Source organism: Primulina tabacum, chromosome 4 (genome assembly GCF_025594145.1).
Source record: "Primulina tabacum isolate GXHZ01 chromosome 4, ASM2559414v2, whole genome shotgun sequence".
NCBI lineage: Eukaryota > Viridiplantae > Streptophyta > Magnoliopsida > Lamiales > Gesneriaceae > Primulina > Primulina tabacum.
In genome coordinates, this window is record NC_134553.1 from 40211749 (window position 1) to 40238758 (window position 27010).

A 27010-nucleotide genomic window follows, 5' to 3' on the forward strand; every position below is an offset into this window, starting at 1 on the left:
TCGAGTATTTCAACCCTACTTAGATCAGTTCGTCATAGTGTTCATTGACGACATTCTTATATACTCAAAGAGCCATGAGGAGCACAGTCAGCATTTGAGAACAGTGTTGCAGGTTTTGCAGAGCCACAAGTTGTATGCAAAATTCAGTAAGTGTGAATTCTGGTTGGAGAAAATAGCATTTTTGGGTCATATAGTATCTAGCAGTAGTATTGAGGTAGATCCAGCAAAGGTGGAAGTCGTTAAGGATTGGGTTGAGCCGAAGAATGCATCAGAGATCCGCAATTTCCTAGGCTTAGCAGGTTACTACACAAAGTTTATTCAAGGATTTTCTTCGATAGCAGTGCCACTCACCTCATTGACCAAGAAGAATGCCAAATTCGTATGGAGTGAAGAGTGTCAGAAGAGCTTCGATACCTTGAAGCAAGCTCTTATTTCGGCGCCAGTTTTAGCCATGCCATCAGGGCAAGGCAATTTTGTGTTGTACACCGATGCATCTAAGCTCGGATTAGGCGCAGTTTTGATGCAACATGGTCGGGTTATAGCTTATGCTTCTAGACAGTTAAAAGTGCATGAAAAGAATTATCCGACTCATGATCTAGATTTAGCTGTCGTGGTCTTTGCGTTGAAGATTTGGAGACATTATTTGTACGGCGAGAAATGCCAGATATTCACTGATCACAAGAGTCTCAAGTATTTCTTCACGCAGAAAGAGCTTAATATGAGACAAAGACGGTGATTGGAATTGGTAAAAGACTACGATTGTGAAATTAGCTACCATCCAGGGAAAGATAATGTTGTGGCAGATGCTTTGAGCAGAAAGGTAGCAATCTTAGCACAGCTGTCAGTGCAGAGACCTCTTCAGTCAGAGATTCAGAGGTTTGGCTTAGAAGTTTATCTTAAGGACAGAGCTCCCAAGCTGTCTAATCTGACAGTCCAATCTTCTTTCATGGACCGAATCCGTAAAGTACAGCCTTCATATGAGCAATTACAGAAATGGAGACTGAAGGATGAGACCAAGGGCAGTGTACTTTACACAGTGTCTGATGATATTGTGAGATACAGGGGGAGAATGTGGGTGCCTAGTGTTGATTCGATCAGAGAAGATATTTTGTCAGAAGGCACATACATCTCCGTATTCCATCCATCCAGGAGGTACCAAGATGTACAAGGATTTGCAGATGCTTTATTGGTGGCCAGGTATGAAGCGAGACATCCGCCGATTTGTGTCTGAATGTCTCACTTGTCAACAGGTGAAGGCAGAGCATCAGAGGCCAGCAGGGATGCTTAAGCCACTTCCTATTCCCGAGTGGAAATGGGAGAATATCACCATGGATTTCGTGGTTGGTTTGCCGAGGTCAGTCAAAGGATCTAATGCCATTTGGGTTATAGTGGATTGACTAACTAAGTCGGCACATTTCTTATCGGTAAAGACGACTTTCTCCATGACTCAGTATGCAGAGCTCTGTATCCGAGAGATAGTTCGTTTGCATGGGATTCCAGTTTCTATTGTGTCCGACAGGGACCCGAGATTCACCTCGTCCTTTTGGAAGAGTTTACACGCAGCCATGGGGACGAAGTTGCTATTCAGTACTGCATTCCATCCTCAGATAGATGGCCAGTCTGAGCGAGTGATTCAGATATTGGAAGATTTGTTACGAGCCTGTGTGATAGATTTCCATGGGAATTGGGAATCAAAGCTACCTCTAGTGGAGTTTACCTACAACAACAGTTTACAATCCTCTATAGGTATGGCTCCCTATGAAGCACTGTATGGAAGGAAGTGCAGATCGCCGATTCATTGGGATGAAGTCGGTGAGAGATCAGAACTTGGTCCAGAGATTGTTCAGCAGACTACAGATGTGGTGGTCAAGATCCGAGATAGGTTGAAGACCGCACAGAGTCGTCAAAAGAGTTATGCTGACAAGAGGATGAGAGATCTTGAGTTTGCCGTAGGACACCACGTATTCATAAAGATAACACCTATGAAAGGTGTTATGAGGTTTGGGAAGAGAGGCAAGCTGAGTCCGAGATTTATTGGACCGTTTGAAATTCTTGACAGAGTTGGGACACTAGCTTATCGTGTAGCCCTACCGCCGAATTTGGCCGGAGTGCACAATGTGTTCCACGTTTCGATGTTGAGGGAGTATATTGCAAATTATTCGCATGTTTTGAGTTTTGAGCCGTTGCAGATGGCTCCAGATATGTCGTATGAGGAAAGACCTGTCCAAATTCTAGACAGACAAGAGCGGAGACTTCGGAACAAAGTGACCAAGTTGGTCAAAGTCCGGTGGCTGAATCAATCAGTAGAGGAGGCCACTTGGGAGACCGAAGCAGATATGAAAAGTCGCTATCCGGAACTGTTTGGTAAGATTTAATTTCGAGGACGAAATTTATTTAAGTGGGGAAGAAACTGTAGAATCCCAAAATCAGTACACGTAAAACACGTGCATTTATTTAAATTTTAAAAAATATATATTTATTTAAGTTTAAAAGGAATTTTTAAATTATGGAGTATTTTATTCTATGACAATTAATATTTTATTTTCCCTTAATTGTGGTGCAACTTTTGTAAATTTAGGAATATTTTATGTATTTGTTTTCAAGCCTCGAGTAGTCTAAATTTTATTTGGACTACACTATATATTGATTAATTAGTTTAAACCTAATCAATATATTTAAATTATTCCTAAATTACCCTCAATCCATTCCACTTACCTCCAATTGCAAGACTTTGTCCAAGTCTTCTCCGGAAGAAAATTCATTCCTATCAATTCTCCTCCATTTCCCCTCATTTATTTCCATTCTCTCCTCAAGTGTTCTTGAGCTCCATTTCCATCTATTCTACCATTAGAGAATAGCAAGAAGCTCCAAATTTCTTCCTCGTGTCCGGATCGTCGAGATTTGCGAGATTTCCTACGGTTTCAAGACCAAAGGCATGTATAATCTTTCGTTTTATGCATCGATCTCGTCATAGTAGATATTTTGATGTATGTTATGCGTAAAAGTTTAATTATTATGAGCAAAGTTTGAGCGATTATGCAATGAATCGATTTCTGAAGTATTTTAGATCTCAAAAAGACGTTTTGCTGTAATTTCGGTTCCTGTGTAATTTCGGTTCGTTTTCTGAAAATATTGTCAACATATAAAATGTAGAACTTTTTGATACCTTCGATTTGATATAAAATTCGTAATTTTTGGACAATAAACGAGTGATTTATGGTTATTTTCGTGTGACTGCTCAAACCTTTGATCTTATGAAAATGATGTTCATCATGTTCTTGAAGTTATTTGTTGCAGGCTTCGTTGGGTACCGCCGGGCTTGTGCTACTACATTTAGATATGTTGTGAGATGTGTTTAGGTGTTATTTGGTGGTTCGTTTGGATCGGGATTGGCTTGGGATGTAATAGAAGTCGTAGGAAGCGAAACGATGTCGAATTACGGGTTATTGTGTATTGAAGTTGTTTGACGATGCTTGGGGATGTTTGGGGTGTTTGTACGGGTTCGAATCAATGTAATAGCATCCTAGGATGAGTTTTGAGGTGTTGGTTCATGGTCCTTAGGCTTGGGTTGGAAGAATGAATCATTAAGTTAGTGAATTTCCACGTCCAGAGGCTACACGGACCCCTTCTTGGACCCCGACACGGAGTCCGTGTTCGTTTTTCTTCAAAAACACGAAATTTTCGTGCCTACCCGGACCCCTACATGGGGTCCGTGTACACCCATCTTTAAAAAAAAAAAATTTTTTTAGAATTTGCTTTGGGGTTCTATATCATGGTTTAGTACGATGGTTAAAATTTATTTATGTAAAAATATAGGATTTGTTTTGGGGTTCTATATAATGGCTTAGTACGATTATTAAACGAGGTCAAGTTCCGAGAGATTTAGAATGTCATAAGCCATTTATTTGCTTCGGTGGTGAGAACGAGTGCCTACGTCTAAGCTATGAAAGATAAGTGTTTGAACTCATGTTAGTATGTTGCAGCAGCGGCCCCAAGCGAGATCCAACGAATCCTTCAACGCCAAGTAAGTATGTTCGACGTGCAAAAGAAAATATTTTAAGTTTTTGAGGTATGCTAAATGTCTCGTGACCAAATTATGAATGGGTTTGGAAGTCGGTGAACGTGGCCGAGAACCTCTCCACCCCGTTAAAGCATGAACGGGTTTAGATCAGGATTGAGAAGCGTTAAAGCATGAACGGGGACCAATCCACCCGTTAAAGCATGAACGGGGATCTCATGTATGTGACAGTGGATCTTCCCTGTCAACCCAGTACCGTGGTTTAGTCTGATCAGGCGTATTTATGTATGGGTCACTTGCTTTGAAAATGCCTCTACGCAAAATGATGAAGTTTATGAATGTTCAAGTATGCAAGCATGTTTAAGAAAAGTCTTATGATGATGGCACTTCTATGTTTATGTATGTATGCACAAGTTTCAAGTATGTTACATTCAGACTTTTAAGTATGCAAGTTCAAGTTTCAAGTACGTACGCTCTATTTTAAAGTTGCATGTGATTTTATTACGTATTACTCGTTACTCCCAGTTTATACATGTTGAGTCTTTAGACTCACTAGACTTGATCGATGCAGGTGAGGATGCATTTGAGGAGACGAGGGGTGAGGATCAGTGAGCTGGCTTGGACTGAGCGGGAGGCTAAATCCGAGGACCGCCCATGTTTTAAGATTTTATGCATGTTCAATTATTATGATTTTAAGGAGTGGTGTTTTCAATGTTTTAAACACGTTTACTTATCGCAACTTGTTGGTAGTTGTTTTATTATAAATATTTTAGACGAACAATTATTTATTAACGAAGTTTGATAATTTCTACTTATTTAAGAAAATTTTTATTTTTCCGCAAATTTAAAGTAGTTAAATAGTACGGTTCGTTACATTATGGTCCAAGAGGGTATTGTTCTTGGACATAAAGTGTCTTCTAAGGGATTAGAAGTGGACCGAGCTAAAGTCGTTGCCATCGAAAAACTTCCCCCACCAAGGAACATCAAGGGAATAAGGAGCTTTCTAGGACATGCGGGGTTTTATCGTAGATTTATTAAGGATTTCTCTAAGATCACTAAACCCCTCTGTAATTTGCTAGAGAAAGATTCTGATTTTATATTTGATGATAATTGTTTGCAGGCATTCGAGAAGATAAAAATGGCATTGGTGACTGCACCGATCATGATAGTGCCGGACTGGAAGGAGCCCTTTGAGCTAATGTGTGATGCAAGTGATTATGCAGTGGGAGCTGTCTTAGGCCAAAGAAGGGAAAAGATGTTTAGGGCGATTTACTACGCACGTAGCACGATGGATGCTGCACAGCAAAATTACACTACTACCGAGAAGGAGATGCTTGCAGTAGTATTTGCATTCGACAAATTCAGACCTTATTTGATTGGCACAAAGGTAATCGTTTTAACTGACCATGCAGCTATTCGTTACCTATTCGCCAAGAATGATGCAAAACCACGCTTGATAAGGTGGATTTTGCTAATACAAGAATTTGACTTTGAGGTCAAGGATAAAAGGGGTACTGAGAATCAAGTAGCTGACCACTTATCGAGGCTTGAGCTGGAGGATAAGAAAGAAGAGGGAGCTATACAAGAAACATTTCCAGATGAACAGCTTTTTGAGGTAAATTATGTACTTCCTTGGTTTGCTGATATTGCTAATTTTTTGTCTTGCGGCACCCTTCCCCCATATTTGAGCTATCATCATCAGAAGAAATTCGTCCATGATATCAAGTTCTATTATTGGGATGATCCATTTGTGTATAAGAGATGTGCTGACCAAGTGATTAGGAGATGCATGGAGGGTATCGAAGCACATCAAATTCTGGAGAAGTGTCACTCTTCACCATATGGTGGACATTTTGGAGCGTCACGAACAGCAGTTAAGGTATTGCAATCTGATTTTTATTGGCCTAGTTTGTTTAAAGATAGTTATACCTTAGTAAAATCATGTGATAGATGCCAGAGGTTCGGAAACATCTCCAGGCGTCACGAATTACCACTGACAAATGTTTTCGAAGTGGAACTTTTTGACGTTTGGGGCATTGATTTCATGGGACCATTTCCCCCTTCTTTTGGTAATTCTTATATTTTATTAGCTGTTGATTATGTTTCGAAATGGGTGGAAGCGATCGCCACCAATACTAATGACGCTCGTGTTGTAGCTAAATTCGTGCATAAGAACATCTTCACCAGGTTTGGAACACCGAGAGCCATCATAAGTGACGAAGGTACGCATTTTTGTAATAGAATTTTCAACTCACTTTTGGCCAAATACAGTGTGAAGCACAAGGTGGCATTAGCATATCATCTCAGTCAAATGGACAAGCTGAAATATCAAACCGGGAGATTAAACAAATACTGGAGAAGACTGTCAACACAAATCGGAAGGATTGGGCCATTAAGTTAGATGATGCATTGTGGGCCTATCGGACTGCGTTCAAGACACCTATTGGGATGTCTCCCTATAGGCTGGTTTTTGATAAAGCATGTCATTTGCCGTTGGACTTGGAGCATAGAGCATTTTGGGCTTGTGAAGAAATTAAACTTTGACTTGCAAGCTTCGGGAGATTTTAGAAAACTGCAGTTGAGTGAGATGGATGAATTCCGAAATGATGCCTATGAAAATGCCAAGAATTTTGATGGATCGATCTCCAGCATGCGATGCACATAGTTCACAAATTGGGAAAATGTAATAGACCGTGGTATTTTCATGGGCCTGGTCGCAGGATACTATATTCAATCCTACCATCTTCAATAATCACATAGCCACCTACCTAAAGTAAGACCCTCACAGTATCCATGTCTAGTGCGAAACACTAATATATAATGACATGCAATCATAAAAAAATTTAATTCTGAGTTTATTAGACATATTTTAAAATATACTTATATTGGCTAAAATTTCAAAAATCACTTAAATAATTAACATTAATAATATTTTATTAAAATAAATATTTTCAAATCAATTTAATTACAAAATATATTTATTCAAACATATATTTGTATTTATAATAAAAAAATATGTTACGAAAACTTATTTTACGATATAAACTAATATTTTTTTAAAAAAAAAATTGTATATAATCACATAATTTAATTTGACAATAAAAATTAAAATAATTTTCTTATGTTAAACTTTTAAGTAAGTTATTTCAAATTATATAGTTGGATAAAAATATGTTATTTAGAATTATTAATTTCTTATATTACTTTGCATTAACATAAATATATTTATAATATTATATAAATTATATTAAAGTGACCAAAATTATAGAGTAATTAAACACTATTTCAAAGTATAAATTCTTATAAAAAAATTTAACATATGTAACAAAATATTTTATAATTCCAATAGTATTCAGTACAATAATATTAACTCATTTTTATATTAAATTAAATTATTATATTAAAAATACTAACCTTTAAATATTTTGAAAAATCACAAAATTACATTTATTAATTTTTTTAATATTCCTACTATTTTTTTATATCGTGATTAATATTAAAATATATTATTTAACTAAATTATACTTAATCGTATAATGTTAGTGAACAAAATTATAATTACATTAATATAACATAAATAATACAAATAAAATATTAAAAAAATTACTTAAATTACATTCTCAAACGTAGTTATATGGAACTTGTAATAACATCAACGGATGATGTTAATATCTGAAATAAATGACAAACATTATCAAAAATTTACACAAAAGAAAATATTACATCTTAATATATAATTATAATATTATCAACGAAATTAAATATTACCTCTTAACATATCTTCAAATGAAATGGATGACAAAATTAACAAATAATATTAATACAAGGCCGAAGGAGAAAAGAAGGATTTTACGCAAATGAATCGGAGGAAGGAAATAATTTGGGAGAATGAATCGGAAGGAAGGAGCAATGTAAAGAAGCCGAGGCCGATGCAATGCAAAGAATAAGAGGAATTGTGCAAAGAAGTCGAGAAATTGCGCGGAATTTAAAGGGAGCAGTGACGAATTCCTAGAACCTGTGACTGCATGTCATGGATCCTGAATCCGTGATAGTACGGATTCTGTGAATTCGTGACACCCTTGTTTTCTTTTTTTTAAAAAAAAAATTAGAATCCGGGAAAGAAACTTACGGATTGCAATATTTTTACAACCATCTCAATTTTACAATATTTTAATGAATTTTTTTTAAATAATATTATTTTTTTAAAAAGCCCAAATTTCAACTGTGAAATGACTTGAAAATAATTCCAATAGTGTGTTGCAGTGTAAAAGATAACCTAATTAAACACCAGAAAATATCATTTATCATCTATGTGAAATTAACCTTATGTAAAATAAATGATCATTTTATAACCTCGCGTTTTTAAATTTTGAACACACACCTCTACTTAATTTTTTGTTTTATTTATTTTATCTATACATGCACAAGTATATAAATGACTTAATTTCACTTTTTCCAAGTCCAAATACGACTCTCGAGATGGAGTAATCAAAGAGGAGCCAATGTTTCACCAAATATATGAACATCCCTAGGCTCGAACTGCACATTGTTCTCGTCATAAAATGCTTCATTCTTGAAATCAACCACCATATTTTGCCACTTCTCAACGAAATTGTAACCCCTTATTTCCCCAGGTATATGGTACATCAAAGTGCAATTCTCCTCCCCATCTCCCCTGATGTAACTCAACACACGAGTTCTTCCAGGAAGTGGACCGAATCTATCGACGAACTTCACTTCCCACCCTGAATAGTCTTCCTCCAACTCGAGCACCGCAATTGATTTGTCACCCATGTTGGACATTATGATGAAATGTTGCAAACGCCCGTTTGATTCTTGGAGTTGGCAACGACAGGCTGCGCCGCCCCCACGCTCAGGATTCTCAGGCCATGGTATCTGAACATGTGGTAACTTTCCAATCACATTTTTATTTATGTCAAAATACAAATGAGAACTTGGAAAGTTCTCCCAATGAATCACATTGTTCCAATGAACTCCTCGGGAGAAGTTCACTTGTATATAAGCTGTGAATGACTCGATACATAGCTTCCAAGTACGTGTCTCTGAGTCATAGACCTCAATCTCAGAAATACGAGAACCTGAGGAAGATGACTTTCTGGCAGCCCGGATGCAAACAACCTTGTAATGGGGTGATTTTGAAGGATCAAACGCAAGGTTAATCCCCATAACAGTAGGAAAACCGTCGTTAGCAGTAAGAAGTATCTTTCTCGATTCTCTGGTGGTGGGATTGTAAATATAGTAATCCTTTCGGGGGAGATCATCACATTGCAGCAGTAGCAGGCCATTGCAAGAGCTCAAGATTTTGGGATTGGGAAGAGGTATATGATAAGGTATGAGTTTTGCAGTTCTGTTGAGAATGGGATGAAAGTAAAACAAGTACTGTGATGCACGACCAGTATGCATGAGAAGAGAGGGTTGAGGTTTCGGGTGGCGAAGAGCGTGGAGACGAGAAAAATGAAGGTTGGAGATTAGGGAGAGCCATAGTTTGCACACAGATTTACATCTGATCAGGGATTTCGCGGGCAGCCAGAGGAGGATTTCGATCCAAACGTCCCCGTCCCATGCCAATTTGCCACTGGTGTTATGACAATCCCTCTGCCTAGTACTCATTTTTCAATTCAGGCAAGTGAGTAGTAATATGAAATCCCAGTTCTTTTCATGATTGTATTGAGAAAACATACAAAAGCAGAGATATTTACAAGATAGAACATGACAAGAAAAGGCTGTATAGTTGCCACCAATATAAGTAGATGTCTCAACAAAAGGAATGTATTTGTCTTTTGCCAACAGCCAAACTATTTTTGGGAGGAGCTCTTCTTTTTTTCCCTTTTTTTAAATAGGATTAAAGTGTAAATTCAAAGTAACCAACCCATTTCAACAGCAAAAAAGTTTTCTTCACATTTTTTTATTTATTATTATAGGATTTTCAACTGCTACTGAAATGTGCCATTTTTTTTTCATTTTGGCCCCCAAAACTGCAATTATTTTTTTTTTACCCTCAAAAGCATCTATAAATACAAGTCATTTTTTATATTTCACATATCAATTTTCTCTCAACTTCTCATTTCTCTACAATCGATATATTTCTTTGATTTTATTTCTCCAAATATATTCAATAATTGTGTTATAATTTTATCTATAATCCGTATTATTTTTATTGTTATTTATTTATTATTTCACAATTTACTCAAATAAATAATTCGAATTTCAATGACATCATCTTCAAACCGTCGTGGTGGTGGTGGCGAATACGCTCCCGACTTTGGTGAACATTTTGGCTACATCCCCGACTTTGATGAAGTCGAACCTGGCCACGAGGATGAAGAGGCCATTGAACTCCCCAACAAAGATGTAGGGACGCCATCGTCTACTCGAGCAAGCAACACAATGTCAACGAGCACGACGACAGCCCGTGCAAAGCGAAGCAAAGTTTGGGATCACTTTGATATTGAACAATAAGGTACGAATAATTCTTTCGCCGTTTGTAAAATTTGCAAAACGAGGTATTCTTACAAAACTAGTGATGGTTCCGGTGGTACCGGTACTTTGAAAAAACATTTAGTTAAGGTACATAAACTTGACCCTGATACGCTACAACCATTCGGTAGGGAACCAATACAACAACAAATTAATCCTTTTAGTGGTAAAGCTTTTACAATTACAAAAGAAATTTCTCGGAAAGCCATCGTAAAGTTTGTTACCAAATGTTGTCAACCTTTTATAATAGCTGAACAAGAAGGTTTTGTTGAATTTACTAGTACTATTCAACCTGGTTTTCACAATATTTCTAGGCACACACTTAAGAAATATTGTTTTGATATTTACAAAGAATATAAAGAAACACTAAAATCGCATCTTTCAAATATTTCTTGTAGAGTTAGTTCAAGAACTGATATTTGGACTAATTTAAAATATGGATCATATCTTGTTGTTACATGGCATTGGATTGACGAAACTTGGACTATGCAAAAAAGAATTTTAGCGCTAGATCATTTAGAATTGTCTCACAACGCATACACTATAGCCAAATATGTTTTAAATGTTATTAAGATTTATGGCATACAAAATAAAATAATGCCGATAACGTTAGATAATGCGAGTACCAATACTCTTGCAATTAAATATCTTAAAGATTCGCTAAAACCAATTTTAGAAGGTAATTTGCTTCGTGTTAGATGTGCGTGTCATATTATCAACTTATGTGTTAAATGTGCCTGTGATGAACAAATGTCCACTGTAATAGAAAAATTCAAATTATGTGGGAAATTATTACGTGAAAGAAGATATGAACGTGACTGAAAAACACTAGTCGAATCAACCGGAATTAAATTTAAAAAATTTCCTCTTCCTATTGAAACTAGATGGAGTTCTTTATATCACTTGCTTCATACTTTATTACGTTTTCAAGATTTAGTTACTCCATATTATAATAATATTACAACACAATCTTTAATGCTAACTGACGATGATTGGAATATTTTGAGTAAATGTGTTTCTTTGTTAGAAATTTTTAAAGAAGCAACCGAAAAATTTTCTGGCATTAACTACTCTACTTCAACCATGTTTCTACCTTTGCTTTTCAATATGTTTTATAAATTTATTGAATATCGCGATGAATCTGTTATGCGTGATTTTGTTTCAAATATGGAAAACAAATTTTTAAAATATTGGGAAACTATCCAATTGTGCATGGTTTAACAACATTACTTGATCCTACTCAAAATCAAGGAGGATTAGACGTGTTTTTTGAATATTATGCTAAATTTTTTGGGAAGAATGTTGACGATCAAAAGAAGTCAATCATGCATTCTCTCCAAGAATTGTTTGATTTGTATGCTAGTGAACAATGTGATGAACCGAGTGCGCAGCCGGAGGAGATGCCGACGTCTAAGAGCAAAAGTGGAGCACTGAACTTCTTTCAAAGTTTGAAACGACAAAAGTTCAAAGGAAAATCGGTGACAACAACCAATTACAATGAGATCCAAATTTATCTAAGTCAATATATTGAGACTACGGATAGTTTCGATGTTCTTGATTGGTGGAAAGCAAATTCTAAACTTTATCCAGTGTTATCTGCAATTGCAAGAGATGTCCTACCCATTCAAAGTTCAAGTGTTGCTTCCGAATCAGCATTTTCAGTATGTGGAAGGATCATTGGTGACCAAAGAACTAATTTAAAGCCAGAAACATTTTTCATGCTAACGTGCCTACAAGATTGGTTTGCAGCAGAAAAAAAGAATAGGACCTCTGGCGCGATCGACGAATTCCAAAGCTCAAGTTCCGACGAAGATCCATAATATTCCAAATATATTTTAATAAATCGTGATGAATTTTAGATGTTCAATTGTAAAAATAAATGTTTAAGTTATTCTGTTAAATTTTATTTATGTAATCACAATTATTTGCAATCAAAATACTAAATAAAAAATTGTCCATTAATATTACTAATTTTAATTTTATAGTAAAATATAGTAAATTAGAGTTCGGAACCGGTTTAAACCGAACCGGAACCGATTTATTAGAATCCGAACCGGTCTTGGTTTGGATTGATTCCAAGTTTTTCATCTTGGAACCGGAACCGGTTCGGAACCGGTTCGGACCGGTTCCGAACTCACCGGACCGAGAACCGGTGGGAACCGGTCCGAAACCGGTGCGGTGGAACCGATAAGCATGCCTAGCCTATATGCTATCTGCGAAATAACGAAAAAAGAAAATGAGCTCCAAATTGGTGGAATTTTATTATTATTATTATTGTTATCATATCCCAAGAGATTGTTATATTATGCACAAAAATCTATAAAACTAAAAAAATTAATTTTCAATATCATCATAACAATAATGAGGGGGATACAATAGCCTCTAATGAATCCAAAGAACTTGAATAGAAATAAAATGAGAAGTATTTAATTTGTAGTTTTTGAACCAAGCAAATCTATGAATGACTTTACTTAGGAATACTTATTGTCCTACTTGTGAGAAGGTTGTGCAAAAGTACTTTAAATCAGGTAGTTCCGCTTGAACTGAATGCTCGCCATGCCCAAGAATAAGATTGACAATGTTTCTTGAAACGATATTTCAGCTGGAAATGAGATGCAGTGCATAATGACGAATAAATTACGCAAGATTTTGTTAATAAGCATTCAAATCTGTAGAACAAGTTACTGGAGAAGCAAAAAACAAGTTCTATTTGAACTCATAACTTTACAAATAAATGGCCCCAAAATCCATGTCTTGTAACATTAATGCATGACTTACCTTCTGGCCGAAGCAGGGCCCTCTTTACAAATTAAACTCTACAGCTCGTAATCTAGAATCATCATGATTTGAATACCTATATTGATATACAAGCCTAATAAAATTGTCTACACATTTCATAACCTGTGACTTCAAGGCACTGTTTCCAGATCAAATCAAGAACCACAATGAGGCTCAATTTGCTGTTCTTTGGTTGTGATAGAACTGCAAGTATCAGTGGATTCGCATTGTTTGGCAAGAAAATATGGAGCAGTCCAGAACATCCAATTTGCTGATTAACCTGATGATGGTGCCTTATCGAGTAGACACACAGCAATCAGTTTAGTGATTCCAGTCCCGATTCTGAAGAATAACCATGCCCAAGTGTATTCGAGTGTGTTTTCAAATACACTAGAGAGGGTTAATTTTATAAAATAAGTTTGACCATTGTTATTTTGCTAACTTTTCTTTCCCGACGTTGATATGTAAGTTGTATGAAGAGGTCAGTATGCATTGCATGTCCCTTGCCATTCTTTCACCCCATCTGCCCCGGTTTTGTCTATTTCTTTCAATTTAAAGTTGATATCATCCACTAGTAACTTGGTTCTAGGTTCTGGCACCATTCCCTTTAGCATCATTTCATTAAAATATTTGAGTGCATTCCTGATCCTTCCATTATAATATAGTCCATGAATCATGATCGTGTAGGATCGATTATCAGGTCCCTTTCTACTATTCTCCATCTCATCCCAAATCTTTTTCACCCTCGCTTCATTTCCCCATTTCATAAACAACCTTAAGATCAAGTTGTAAGTATCTGCAAGCAGCTTGCATCCATTCTTCTCCATCATCTCCAAAATCTTATCTACTTCCTCTGGTGTCTTTGTAGAACTTATCAAATAATTATACGTCAAAGCATTTGGTAAACAACTCTCTCCCATTGCTTCCATCTCATTCAACAGCTCATGAACTTTTTCCATCCGTTGAATCTTGCACAAATGTTTGATAAGCGTATTATAAGTAGATGTATTTGGTGTGCAACCCTTTAAACTCATATCACTAAAAATCTGAAGAGCCTCTGGAACCCTCTTCTTGAAACACAATCCATCCATAACACAGTTGCAAATAGCTGTATCTGGTGCACAGCCCTTCTCCCACATTGTCTGGAGCAACTTCTTCGCTGTGCTGATTTTTCCGGACTTGCACAATGAATTGATGAAATTCCCATAAGTAAATCTATCTGGCTTGGTGTTTGATGCCAAAATATCCTTCCAGAACCTCTTCGCATCTCGTAAACTACCCAACACACACCATCCATTTAGAATAATGTTCCAAGTCTTAATATCATCCCTAAATTCACTTTTCTTATTGCGGAATAATACCTCAGCTTCCTCCACATGCTTATGCCGACACAATGACAGCAGAAGTGTTTGAAATGCAACTAAGTCACGCTCAAGGCCAAATCCTTCAATCTTGTGGAAAAATCCAATTGCTTCATCGACTTTATGGGCTCCGGAAAGTCTACTTACCGTAATAGCAAAAGTACGTTGATCAATCAAATTCCTTCCCCTTGACATTTCATCAAACACTTGAAAAAATTCGTCAAATTGTTTCATTCGCCCAAGAATATCAAGGATTTCATTGTAGATGCAAGTGTCAGGAAAAAACCCACTTGAATTCCTGACTTTACAAACCCATTTGAAGAAAATGTGTGCCGGTCTCCATTCAGATCGATATCTTCTTAGGACGTTGAGAACCAAATCTTTGGATAAGGATACACAGCATTGGTTGAGACATTGCTCCACTTCTTCCAAAGACTTGTATGAATGAAGCTTAAGAACAGTTTGAAACCTGAGAGCCTCATCATTAGTGGAGTTTCCACATGGGTCTTGCTGATTTGAATTTGTGGATTTGTGATCAGTCGTAAAATCACATGAATTAATTTGATGGTAATGTTGGACAAGTACTGAAGAAAAAAGGAATTTTGGAGAAATAAATGGTTTGTATACGGCATGAACTGCGTGAGGACGTTTTAGTAAACAATGAAGGTGCCCGGATAATTTTGCCAATCGCCTGAATGAGAAATTCATATTGAAAGTTGAAGATGAAGCTTGCCAGTGAAAAAAACACTCAGTAAAGGTATATCTTCATCGACTGCAATTAGATTTCACTAACTGAGGTAAATCTTCAAGCGTAGATCATGCAGTGCTAGCGGCGCATGCAACGGTGTCAATGGTTGCAGTGGCTTGGGAGCTTCAATGGTTGCTGCGGAGAGGATTGGTGACCACAGTCAAATTACAGGGTTGTTTTTTGTTTTTCTCTATTTTTTGTAAAGAATAAATCTAAAAAAATATACATCAGTTCTATTTTATTTTTTTCTTATTTTTCCCTGAACCCATCAAATCCCTAGGATGTCTTTCCACATCAACCAAAACAGTTAAGACAAAGTAACGTTTTCAAGTCAACAATGAACATTTTCCAGCTAAGCATAAATACGATTCATTATCTATCAATATAGCGTGTTGATTTACCACAGAAAGCCAAGGCAGGCATTCAAAAAACAAGATTTTCATCATGTAAGACAATCATCTAGCAATAACACAGGCCCTAATATTCCTAATCAAGAAACTGAACAAGATACACACGAATTGAATATTCTGATAGGTTTATGAGCAAGTAACTAAAGCATCTTTTTTAAGTAAAAATTTTGTGGAGAGTGGAGACAGACACCGGTTGAATTATCTCATGACAAGAGCTATGAGGAAACTATGTCAATTTTCCTCTCTGAAAAGCACCATATATAATTAGACTGCCACCAAATATACTAATTTTCAAAGGTCTGAAGTAGAAAAAACTAGGCAAACTTTCTAGATTAGCAAAAGTACATAAAAAGTACTAACTTTCTCAATTCCTGTGACAACCATTTGTATTACTATGAATTATCTCATGACAAGAGCTATGAGGAAACTATGTCAATTTTCCTCAAGTGAAAAACACCATATATAATTAGACTGCCACCAAATATACTTATTTTCTCAGGTCTGAAGTAGAAAAAACTGGGCAAATTTTCCTGATTAGCAAAAGTACAGAAAAAGTACTAACTTTCTCAATTCCTGTGACAACCATTTGTATCACTATCTTCCTTGACCTTCTGTGTTTGACCCATTCTCATATTCCGAGAACAAAAGGAAAAAAAACAAATCTTTCATTCAAATTTTCGGTGAGTAAAACACGAAAGCCGAACGATTACTCACTATGATGAGAAGGATGGGGAGGAACGGTCAATTGCTTGAAGTGATCTGGCAGGTAAACACAGTAACAAAGCAGCCCCCAACGTCATCGCGTGGGATATCATGCCTTCCTTCGGCGCAAGATCAGTAGAATTTTAAGGATCATGTTTTTGTCTACCAGCCATACCAATCTTTACTGTAGAAAACACAAGGCGACCAAATCAATATATGAGGTTTATGATTCGCCACAAAGCAAGAAAAATTTAACGGAATCCAGGTTAAGGGATGAAATGAAGGAACCCAATAACGTGCACACGAGCTTCAAGCTTATACGTAAAAGAAATAAGAGAATGATCAAAGAAACATATCAACAAACACAAGGAGCGAGGATGGAAGCATATTCGTCACAAAAGCTAACAAAACCTGGAAACGAGCTGAGTTCCAAGCTATCATCAAGAAAAATGGCTTCTTCCTACACAGGAAATCGTTCCATTGTACAAATGGCAATGGACAGGCTACCTCCTAATCGGTGTGCTCGATCTCTCGGCGGGAGCTTGTGCGTGTGCGATGCAATAACGATGAAGCTCTGAGCGTTCGACTTAGTAATCGCGCTCAAGAGTGTCCCGCGTTTTCAAAAATTTATAAAGATAATATTTTTTTTATTATTTGAGAAATGATAATTAAATATTAAATAAATTGTCATAAATAATTGTCATAAATAAATTGTTATATATAGATATAGGTACATGATTGATTTTTTCCTTTATATATAAACACAAACATCCTTTATAAACAGAGGTCTTTGGAGGTGTTTAGTTGAAATAATAGATCAGTCAATTCTTTCTTTGTTTCTATCTTCTTCTACTATTAAATTATAACACATTATCAGCACGAGAAGAGTGCTCTTCATAATAAAACTCATAAAAATTTCATTTTTAAACTTTGTATGGATACTCTGAAAGAAACACAATATTTACGTTACATATTGAGGTTCTTGAAATAGCATTTTAATTTTATGTGGATACTTTTAGTTTTATACTAATGCTTCTGAAATATCACAATATTTAGATTTAATATTGATGTTCTTGAAGTTGTGTAAATTTGATTTTATGTTCATATTTTTATTCATTATATATTATTGTTCTTGAATTAGCACAATTTTTAAATTTAATATTGATTCTCTCGAAGTAGCCCAAATTCTAGATTGATATTGATGCTTGTGAAGAAGCAAAACTTTTATTTATATTGATACTCATGAAATAACACATTAATTTATTTTGATAATCTTGATATATCTACAAATTAATATAAATGTCTAAAATTTATCAAATATTTTCAAAAAATATTAATCCAAGATCAAAAGTTAGTCATTATTCTTGAAGAATATTGACCTTCCTAGATTTTTCCAAAATCTTTTGATATAAGATTTGTCAAGAATCTAAAGTTTGTCAATAATTCATGAAGAATTTTTATTAAATACAAATTAGAATTACATTTGCTTTTATATTTATATACATTAGTGTATCATTTATATAATTAGTGTTGAATACACTTCAATAATAAATATATATCACACATGTAAAATTATATTTTGATCAATATGAATTGAATTAATCTCCATGATTTTTTGAGATCCCACTTGTAAGTAATCACAACAAATTTATCTTTTTTTTATTTTTTATTTTAGATTATAGAAAGGTTAGGATAAATTAAATATTTTTGGATAATAATAAATATTTGATTAATTCATTGCTATGGTAACATAGCCAGATGTGAGTAAATACGATTTTTTAGTATAATTCTCTAACTATAAGTTTATTATCAATTTCTTAAATTACTAATAAAGCTTTAATTATAAATTGTCCTATTTCAATCTTAATATTACATATGACAACAAATCATGCCTACTTAAGCTAACATTTCTTATGTTTTCTATAAATATCTTTATTCTAATTATTTTTTATTTGTTTTATAAAATGGTTGTTATGGCTAATATCATTAAACTTGATTTTGAAACACATGATTTAACGAGAAAAAACTATTTTTCATGGATTTTGGATGCTGAAATTCATCTTGTCTCTAAGAATATGGGAGATACAATAAAAGAAGAAAACAAAGAATCTCTACAGGATCGTGTAGCCGCCTTCTTGTAGCCTTAAGGTAATAGTCACTAATCTATTAACTCAAGGTGATCTCGACTATTATATACGATAATTCGGTAGCAGGGGAGCGGGATGCGGACTGTTGCTTTGAGGGGAACACTTATTTTTCTTCATCGTTGATATAGGTGGATTTTACGTGTTTTTCATACTATGTGGTAGCTCATTGTGTTGCACATATCATTTAGATTGCATGCATTTTGTGACATTTTGGCGTATATTATGTTTTATTGTTGCTCATGTGTCTCGTGGGTGAACATGCAAGAAATTCGTGAATAAACTGAAGAAAATTCATCAACTTGCAAGAGCTATCCGCCCGGGCGCACATTTATGTCCGTCCAGGCGCCTACAATGTGAGAAAAAAAAATAAATTTGCGAAACTCATCCGCCCGGGCAGAAACTTATGTCCGCCCGGGCGCGTCGATTAAAAAGATTTAAAACAAGATCTGCGCAAGCCATCCGCCAGGGCGGAAAATCATGTGCGCCTGGGAGCGGTTGTAATTTTGGAAAGATTTCTTGACCGATTCCTTACCTTATTTTTTGGATATGGATGATATGGAAGGGTTTGGGGGATGATTTTTAGGATATTCAGCAGCCAAGGAGCCTAAGGAGGAGAGAAAAACTTGGAGAAAGCGCTTGGATTGAAGATTGAAGATTTTCGGGCATCGTTCTTCGTGTTTTTCGTCAAATCTAGTATTTCTAATTTAGTTTTTATCCTTCAAACATTGTTATGTTTATTTTTACTATGAATTCGAGTAGCTAAACTAAAATATTTGTTGGGATTTAAGGGGATCCTACCCCGAACTTTGATTTAGTTAATTTATATTTTGAATTTTGCTTTATTCTTGAGTGTGCTACTGTTTTTCATTGTGTTGTTAGAGCGTAGCTAACTTTAACAACTTTTTATATTGCGAGTGAGTTCGAGAGAATAGCTTGTGATAAGAACGAGTAGCATAGTCCGTGGATCTACAATTTACATAGACATATGAAATTGGATATACGCCGATAGTCATAGTCTGGTAGGATAAAAACTAGGGGATTTCATAGAACGACATGTGATTCACTCTTGATAAATAATTGAAGATATTTAATTACTTCATTGAGTAGAGTTAGTTTGGCGTAGCTCGAGAGGGCGTGTTCAATCGAATAGAAAATCCCGTCGGAAGCGTAAATCACTGTTGAACCAATTAATTAATAAACGAGGGGTAGGTGAACTGAAATTCCCAAAAAATTCATTTCTCATTGAATTTTAATCAACCATTCTAGATATTAATTCTCATTATTTAATTCCTGAACCTTTTTATTTGCATGTTTATTTAAGCATAGTAGTAATAAACAACCATTCAAATTTCGTTGCTAAAGATTTGATAACTGGAAGTAATAATTGTAAAATACAGTATTCAGTGGAATGATATTCGTACTCTCGTACATTATACTATTACTTGACATCGTGCACTTGCAATTAATTTTCGAGCATACAAAATCATATTTTTATTAAGGATTCCACAGTGCAAACTTGATCGATCAATTTTCATCTCGAGAATCGATAGAAAGTTGAGTATCTCATTGTAAATGAGCCACAAGAACTTTGGAAAAATTTGAAAGAAAAGTTTGACTATCAAAGAACTGTAATTCTCCCAAAATCCTATCATGAATGGATTCATCTTAGCCTTCAAGATTTCAAATATGTGAGTGATTATAACTATGCAATATTCAAGATTATTTCCAATCTCAAACTTTGTGGAGAAAATTATTACTGATCACAATTTTCTAGAAAAAAACTTTATCAACTTTTCATGCATCAAATGAGCACCTGCAGCAATATCTCGAGCCTGAATTCAAAAAATACTCTGAGCTTATCACATGCTTGCTAGTTGTTGAACAAAATAACGAGTTACTCATAAAAAATCACCAATTGTGCCCAAATAGCTCTACACCAATTTCTGAAGCAAATGGAATGTCATTCCCTGAAGCGAATTCTAACTCAACTCAAGTCGTTAAAATGGTAGATCTTGTGAGCGTGGCTGTAGTCATGGCTAAACGAAAATTATCAACAGCAAGATGAAAAGACTATGATCAATAGATCAAGTGGTTGTTGATCTAAAATGGATGACCACGATCAATGGATCAAGTGGTCATTGGAGATGAACGACCATCAAGTGGTCGTTGATCAATCCGACAAGTTTGAAAGGGTCTGAATTTCTAGGTCGTCTCTTAATTGAATTTTTTTTAAAAAAAATGGCCACAAATATTTGAACCGATGTGAAATGGTCGACCCAGACCCAGATCAAAGGGTCGACCATTAGATTTTAAAAAAAAAATCTAAATTCAACATTATAAATACTCCCACCCCTTTCATTTTTTTTCCACACAATTCTCTTACATTTCTCAATCTCTCATTTTCAGTTCAAGCTTTATTTATCTATTCTCAAAACATTGATTGTCAGTTGTTCATTTATTTTCCTAATTAATTCAATTTTATTTTTATACAAATAGCTGGTTCAAATCGTAGTGGTGAGGGCAAGGGAAAAAGAATATCATACCCGAGTTTGAGAATCATTATTTTCCTTCATTCAACGTTGACAGATATGATCTTGATTTTTCTGATGAAGAGTAACATGAAGAACAAAAGGTCGTCAAAAATCATTCTGCTGACAATGTGTTGCTCAATTCCAAGTCAATAAAGTATGGTAATAAAACGTATTATTCATACATAAATAAAAAACTCAAATATGCTGGCGATGACAGAGAAACATTTACTCGGTTAGATATGGATTTAAGCTCCTTACAAATGAAAGTGAAATTTTTGGAGATGGACCAACAATTATTCATACCTATTGACTCCAAAAGAAAGAAGAATTCCAATGACTCTGTCAAAAATCAACAAGTTCAAAAGGGTTCTTCAATACAAATCCAGCAGAAGTCAAGCCAAGGTGGGCCATCATCAAGTTTGGCTGAGCGAGCAGTTGACTCAACTAAACCGACAATCAGTTTAGCAGCAGAAGTTCAGCTGACAATTGCACCAGCTGAGGACGTGTCTTTACTACATGTTGATGAGATCCTCAAGATTTTAACTGCAAATATTACAGATGTTTTTGAAAATTACGATAAGAGAACTGACACAAAATTTATGATAAATGAATAAACAAATTTGGAAGCTTCAATTCAGATCAAGAAAATCAGATGGAAATTGAAATTGAAGTGGAATTTGCGCACGAAACTGTATCTTTAGCATCACGATCAGTTTCAACACCAGTTCAGTTAGTTGAAGTCCCAATTGCTACAGTCACAATCCTTGAATCATTTTTTTTTTTTTTGAATCAGTGAGGGTCCAACTTACTCCAAACCAATCCATGGTTGAAAAGTCAGTTTGAGTGGCAAATCAAACTGAAACTGGTGCACTAGGTGATCAAAATGTCACTCTATCAGCTGAACCAGTTGCAACTACTTCAGTTGAGAAAGTTGGTTTTCCAGAATCAATCCATCAAATGATTTGATTGCTGATTCAACTGAGTTAGAGCTTGGAGGAGATCTTAATATGGATAATATTCTGTCAATTCTAACTGGAATCAATGTGCTACTTACTCAAGTCAGGGCATGATGTTTAGAATCTAAAAGACAAAGTGTTTAAAGACCTCTCAGGCCTATATAAATCTGTCAACACATTGTTTATCAAGCTGAAATCCATGAGAAAGAATTATGCTTCATCATCACAATTATCCAGTTCTCATTATGCTCTTACACATAAGATGGATTTAGTTTATGAAAGTTTTAATTTGAAGATAGATTCAATTAACACGTAGCTCTCTGCAAAGTTCGATACTATGTCTGCACAAATGACTTCATTCGTACATATTTTGTAAAGATATGTAACTTCTCATAGTGTTGACAAAAATGGAAGTGAGCCTCAATGAAAAAACGATAAATCTAAAGAGGAATCCTCTTCAAAGAAGTGAGATAAAAAGAGAGAAGACAAAATATAGTTGTATTTGCTTCTATCAGTTTACAGAACTTTTCATCAGTATTATCTGATATTTATTTTATCAGTTCATCAGAATTTTATATCATTACAAGTTTTGAATGAAGACAAATGGACTTAGTTCTTTTTTAAAACATCAAAAAAAAGAAATTATTGGATCAATTAAGATTTTGGTTTTAAAATTTTTTTAAAGCAAAATTGAATTATGCTAAACTGAAGTAAAACAAGTCCATAAGCTAAAATGAATTAACTAGACCAGACTAAGTCAAGACTAAACTGATGCAGACTAAAATTTATTAGTTTACCAAGTATATCAGTTGAGGAAATCTTCATACATTATTAAAGACATCAGTTTACGTCTAAGAAAGCTAAACTGATGTTTGGATAATTCTTTTCTGACAAAACTTACGGTAGCAATGTACGATTGTCAGGGAATATTGATGTGGACAAAATACAAGCCAACATACATTTTTTTCTCAGAACGATGATTTTTGAAACTCGAGACCATTGGATTCAGAGTCTATAAATAGATAAAGAGTTCAGTTTAGTAAAATTATACGACTTTTACAAAGACTCAAGCATTCAAGTTTTCAAGTATTTGTACTAAACTCAGTAAGTCGAGCACACTTTACAAATAATTATACCTGATCATTGAAGATCTTTAAGTTCTAGGATATTGTAGTGTTATAATTCATTATACACTCTTTGTATACTATTATTCATTCAGTTGAGGTATACTAGGAGTTTATGTTTGGCAGTGTTTAAGTCCAAACTGAACTAAAATTTTAAAAATTACTTGTACTATCCAAAGTCTTCTAGTGGGAGTCTTTCAAAAAGAAGAAGAGGTGACGTAGGAGCTTGAGTTCTCGGAATATACAAAAATAAACTTGCGTATTATTCATTTTCAATTTACCATTCAGTTTACAAAGCAAAACCATTATTTGATTTGATCTAATATACCAGTTTTGTTTCTTTCTACACATGTTTGTTAGTCAACAGACATTGACAATCTAGAATATATAATTCAGTTGTCCAATCCGATTAAATTAAATTTAAAGAAGCAATTTGTGTCTAGTATTTATTAAATTTCCTTTTTTAAAAATATAACTGAGCCTATCAAATTCTATGTTAAAGATGCACAATATGCTAGCAAAACTAATATAAATTTTCAACTTTAAAGATATCCACCAAAATGGATATCATATTGAAACATTGAATGAACAAATGTTGAACACCTTTGCACTACGTCTATCATATCTGGCTAGAAGCAAATAAAAAAAAATATGTGTACTCTCTTCTGGATGTATCACACAATAATAAAAGCAGCTGAGGAAAACACAATCACAAATCAGAATTTTTTGACAAAAAGTTTCATATTATAGCACGACCGACTTGGTCATCCTGGGACATCAATTATGCGAAGAATAATAAATAATTCACGTAAACATGATGATTTTTCATGTGTGACTTATTAACAAGGCAAACTAGTTATAAGACCTTCACCTACTAAGGCTGATGTTGAAATTCAAACTTTGTTGGAGAAAATTCATGGTTATATTTGTGGATCCATACACCCACCATGTGGATCATTTCGATACTTAATGATTTTGATTTATGCATCAACTAGGTGGTTATATGTTCTCGAAATATAGTTGTTGGGTGCAATAATCGTCCCTGCTTGGTAGAGCGATCGAACCGTGGTGCTTGAGCTGCCGTGTGGTTTAAAAGATTTGAGTTGCACCATTACTACTAGCTATAGCTTTTGGTAAAGCGGTAAGCACTCGGTCCTACAATGGTATCAGAGCCAAGGTCACGGGTTCGATTTTCATTGATTGCAAGGAGTGCAATTATTGGGAGGGAGATTGTTGGGTGCAATAATCTTCCATGTTTGGTAGAGCGATCGAACCGTGGTGCTTGAGCTGTGCGGTTTAAAATATTTGAGTTGCACCATTACTACTAGCTATAGCTTTTGGTAAAGCGACAAACGCTCGGTCCTACAATAGTTCTTGTTAGGCTACCTGGGCAAATTATTAAATTATGAGATAATTTCCTAATTACTCATTCAAGGCAATTCACTTTTATAATTATGTTGAATTCAAATCAAAGCATTTGATTTATCTTGTATGTAAATCGGAATTTCATTATAGCATTCAGTTTCCTTTGTCCATACACTTAATGGCCCTGTAGAAGCATTTATTAAACGGTTGCAATTAATTGCTAGACCACTATTCATGAAAACAAAATTGCCATCTTCTGCTTGGTGTCATGATATAATACAAGCTATATCATTGATTCGTGAAGACCAACTAATTATCACCAATATTCACATTTTCAACTATTATATTGTCAAGAACATGAAGTTTTCCACCTTTGAGTATTTGGTTGTTCAGTACAAGTAAACGGGACACCTACACAATGGACCAAAATGGGCCCATGAAGTAGATTTGAAATTTACGTGGGATATGATTCACCATCCATCAATAGATATGTGTAGCCTGTAACAGGTGACTTGTTTACTGCAAGATTTGAATATTGCCACTTTGATGAAACAAATTTTCCAGGACTAAGGGGGGAAAAAGTTGTATCCAGAAGAAGAAGAAAATATTTGTTGGAAAGAGAAAAGAATATCCTAGAAATAATCAATTTGAACAAGAGGTTGACATAATAATTCACTCGCAAAGAAGTGATAATCAATTGCTTGCTCAATGCTACTGTTAATACAAAAAATGTGACAAAATCACACATACAAATATAGGATACTCCATTGAAAATTGATGTCCATGCAGGACCATGCATTACTATCTTGCAAAAGAATCTAAAATATACCAAAAGTGTGGTCGACCAATTGGTTTGAAGGATACCATACCTCGAAAAAGAAAGGTACAAGAAAAAGAAAATCTTGAAGCTCCAGAAAAATAAATGTTACATGATATTGTAAAAGAAATAAATGAATCAAATGTGGATAATGTGATTCTTGACGAATCACAATCACATGAAAATATCGAGATTTCAATAAATTATTCAATGTCTCATAAAATATGAGATAAAATTAATACAACAATTGACAATATTTTCACCCTTAACGTGGACCTTGATATCATACAAGGTACTGAAGATCTTGAATCATAATTTCTTTCAAATTGTCAACAAAGACATGACTGGAGAAGGTGATTATATAGACTGAATTTGATTCTCTATAGAAACATAAAGTATTTTGACTCATAATTCAAACACCTAAAGATGTTATCTTTATAGAATACAAATGGGTCTTTGTACGAAAAAGAAATGAAAATGGCGAAATTTTAAGATACGAGCCAGACTCGTAGCCCAAGGTTTCTCTCAGAAACTTGGAATCAACTAAGAAGAAACTTATTAACAAGTGATGGATACCACTATTTTCGATTTTTGATTTGTTTAGCCGTATCAGAAAACTAGACATGCAACATTTGAATATGGTCACTTGATAGTCGTAAAAATCCTTGAAGAATTTAAACTCCCAGAAGCAAATAAGGCAAAGGACCATATACTCAATAAAGTTGCAAAAGTCATTATATTAATTAAATCAATCTGAGCACATGTGATTCAATCACGTTAATGAATATTTAGTACCAAAAAGTTTTATAAATCATGTTATTGTTAGAGTAGGTGCTCATCGAGCCAAGTGTTGGCCGAGGGTTCATGTTGAAACTCTATGTATAAACAATATTTTTTTTAATAATATTTGAAATTATATTTTTGGCACATCTTTATCTGTATACACATGCTAGTTGCATAGATAAAGTCCTTGAATGTACAAATGATAGAAAGAATATGAAATGTTCATATAATGAGTATCATGAAACTCATATTTGCAATACTGTATATTCTAAACAGTTCCTAGTCGATTCAGCTGCCGCTAAGAAGGATATAGGCCGCTCGAGTTTGAGACTAGTATCTGCGATGTGAGTACCATGTTTCATTGGTAGGGGACATTGTGATGTCCGAACATGCAGATAGGTGCTCCTTGTAGAGTGCGCTAAACAACCCTCCATAAAGGACTTTCCAAGTGGTTCTCACTTATCGAGTGAAAACGTCCTAGTTTATGGTTGTACACCATTAGTCCTTATGACCCGGGACAACATTGAGACTCTATATGTTATCATTGCACTTTGACTTGTTTACCGACTCATATGGGGTCAACAGGTGGCAAGGTTGAGTGTTTTGTCGAAACAAATAGGAGTCGATGCATTATAGTCAGGGATTCACCGGTTACCTTCGGGTATGGATATCCTATGTGTATGTAGTTTGAAATATCTAATCAGAGTATGATGGTAATTAAGAAAGGGGTTTCTTAGATTACACCATCGATGCAACTACGACATGACACATA

At 34.9% G+C, this 27010-nt stretch overlaps 3 protein-coding genes across 9 annotated transcripts; 1 reads left to right on the plus strand and 2 right to left on the minus strand.

Moving 5' to 3' along the window:
- Positions 1 to 4895: 4895 nt before the first annotated feature.
- Positions 4896 to 6562, plus strand: LOC142541989 (uncharacterized). The gene is made up of 3 exons (XM_075648436.1): positions 4896 to 5165; positions 5520 to 5897; positions 6290 to 6562. The coding sequence occupies exons 1-3, from the start codon at positions 4896 to 4898 to the stop codon at positions 6560 to 6562; spliced, it is 921 nt and encodes a 306-aa protein (XP_075504551.1).
- A 1874-nt stretch (positions 6563 to 8436) lies between these two features.
- Positions 8437 to 9864, minus strand: LOC142541639 (F-box protein At5g07610-like). Its single transcript, XM_075648126.1, has one exon. It carries the CDS (start codon positions 9647 to 9649, stop codon positions 8507 to 8509), a length of 1143 nt encoding a protein of 380 aa, XP_075504241.1. The 5' UTR covers positions 9650 to 9864; the 3' UTR covers positions 8437 to 8506.
- Positions 9865 to 13139: 3275 nt separating this feature from the next.
- Positions 13140 to 17116, minus strand: LOC142543261 (putative pentatricopeptide repeat-containing protein At3g15200). 7 transcript variants are annotated; one of them, XM_075650409.1, is made up of 4 exons: positions 16927 to 17116; positions 16528 to 16699; positions 15630 to 15688; positions 13140 to 15538 (listed from the first exon to the last, which is right to left on the minus strand). In XM_075650409.1, the coding sequence occupies exon 4, from the start codon at positions 15361 to 15363 to the stop codon at positions 13777 to 13779; it is 1587 nt and encodes a 528-aa protein (XP_075506524.1). In that variant the 5' UTR covers positions 15364 to 15538; positions 15630 to 15688; positions 16528 to 16699; positions 16927 to 17116; the 3' UTR covers positions 13140 to 13776. The 7 variants fall into 7 exon arrangements, with proteins under 7 accessions (XP_075506524.1, XP_075506520.1, XP_075506523.1 ...); XM_075650405.1 differs by lacking the exon at positions 15630 to 15688; XM_075650408.1 differs by lacking the exon at positions 15630 to 15688 and having other exon boundaries at positions 16376 to 16699.
- Between the last annotated feature and the right edge of the window lie 9894 nt (positions 17117 to 27010).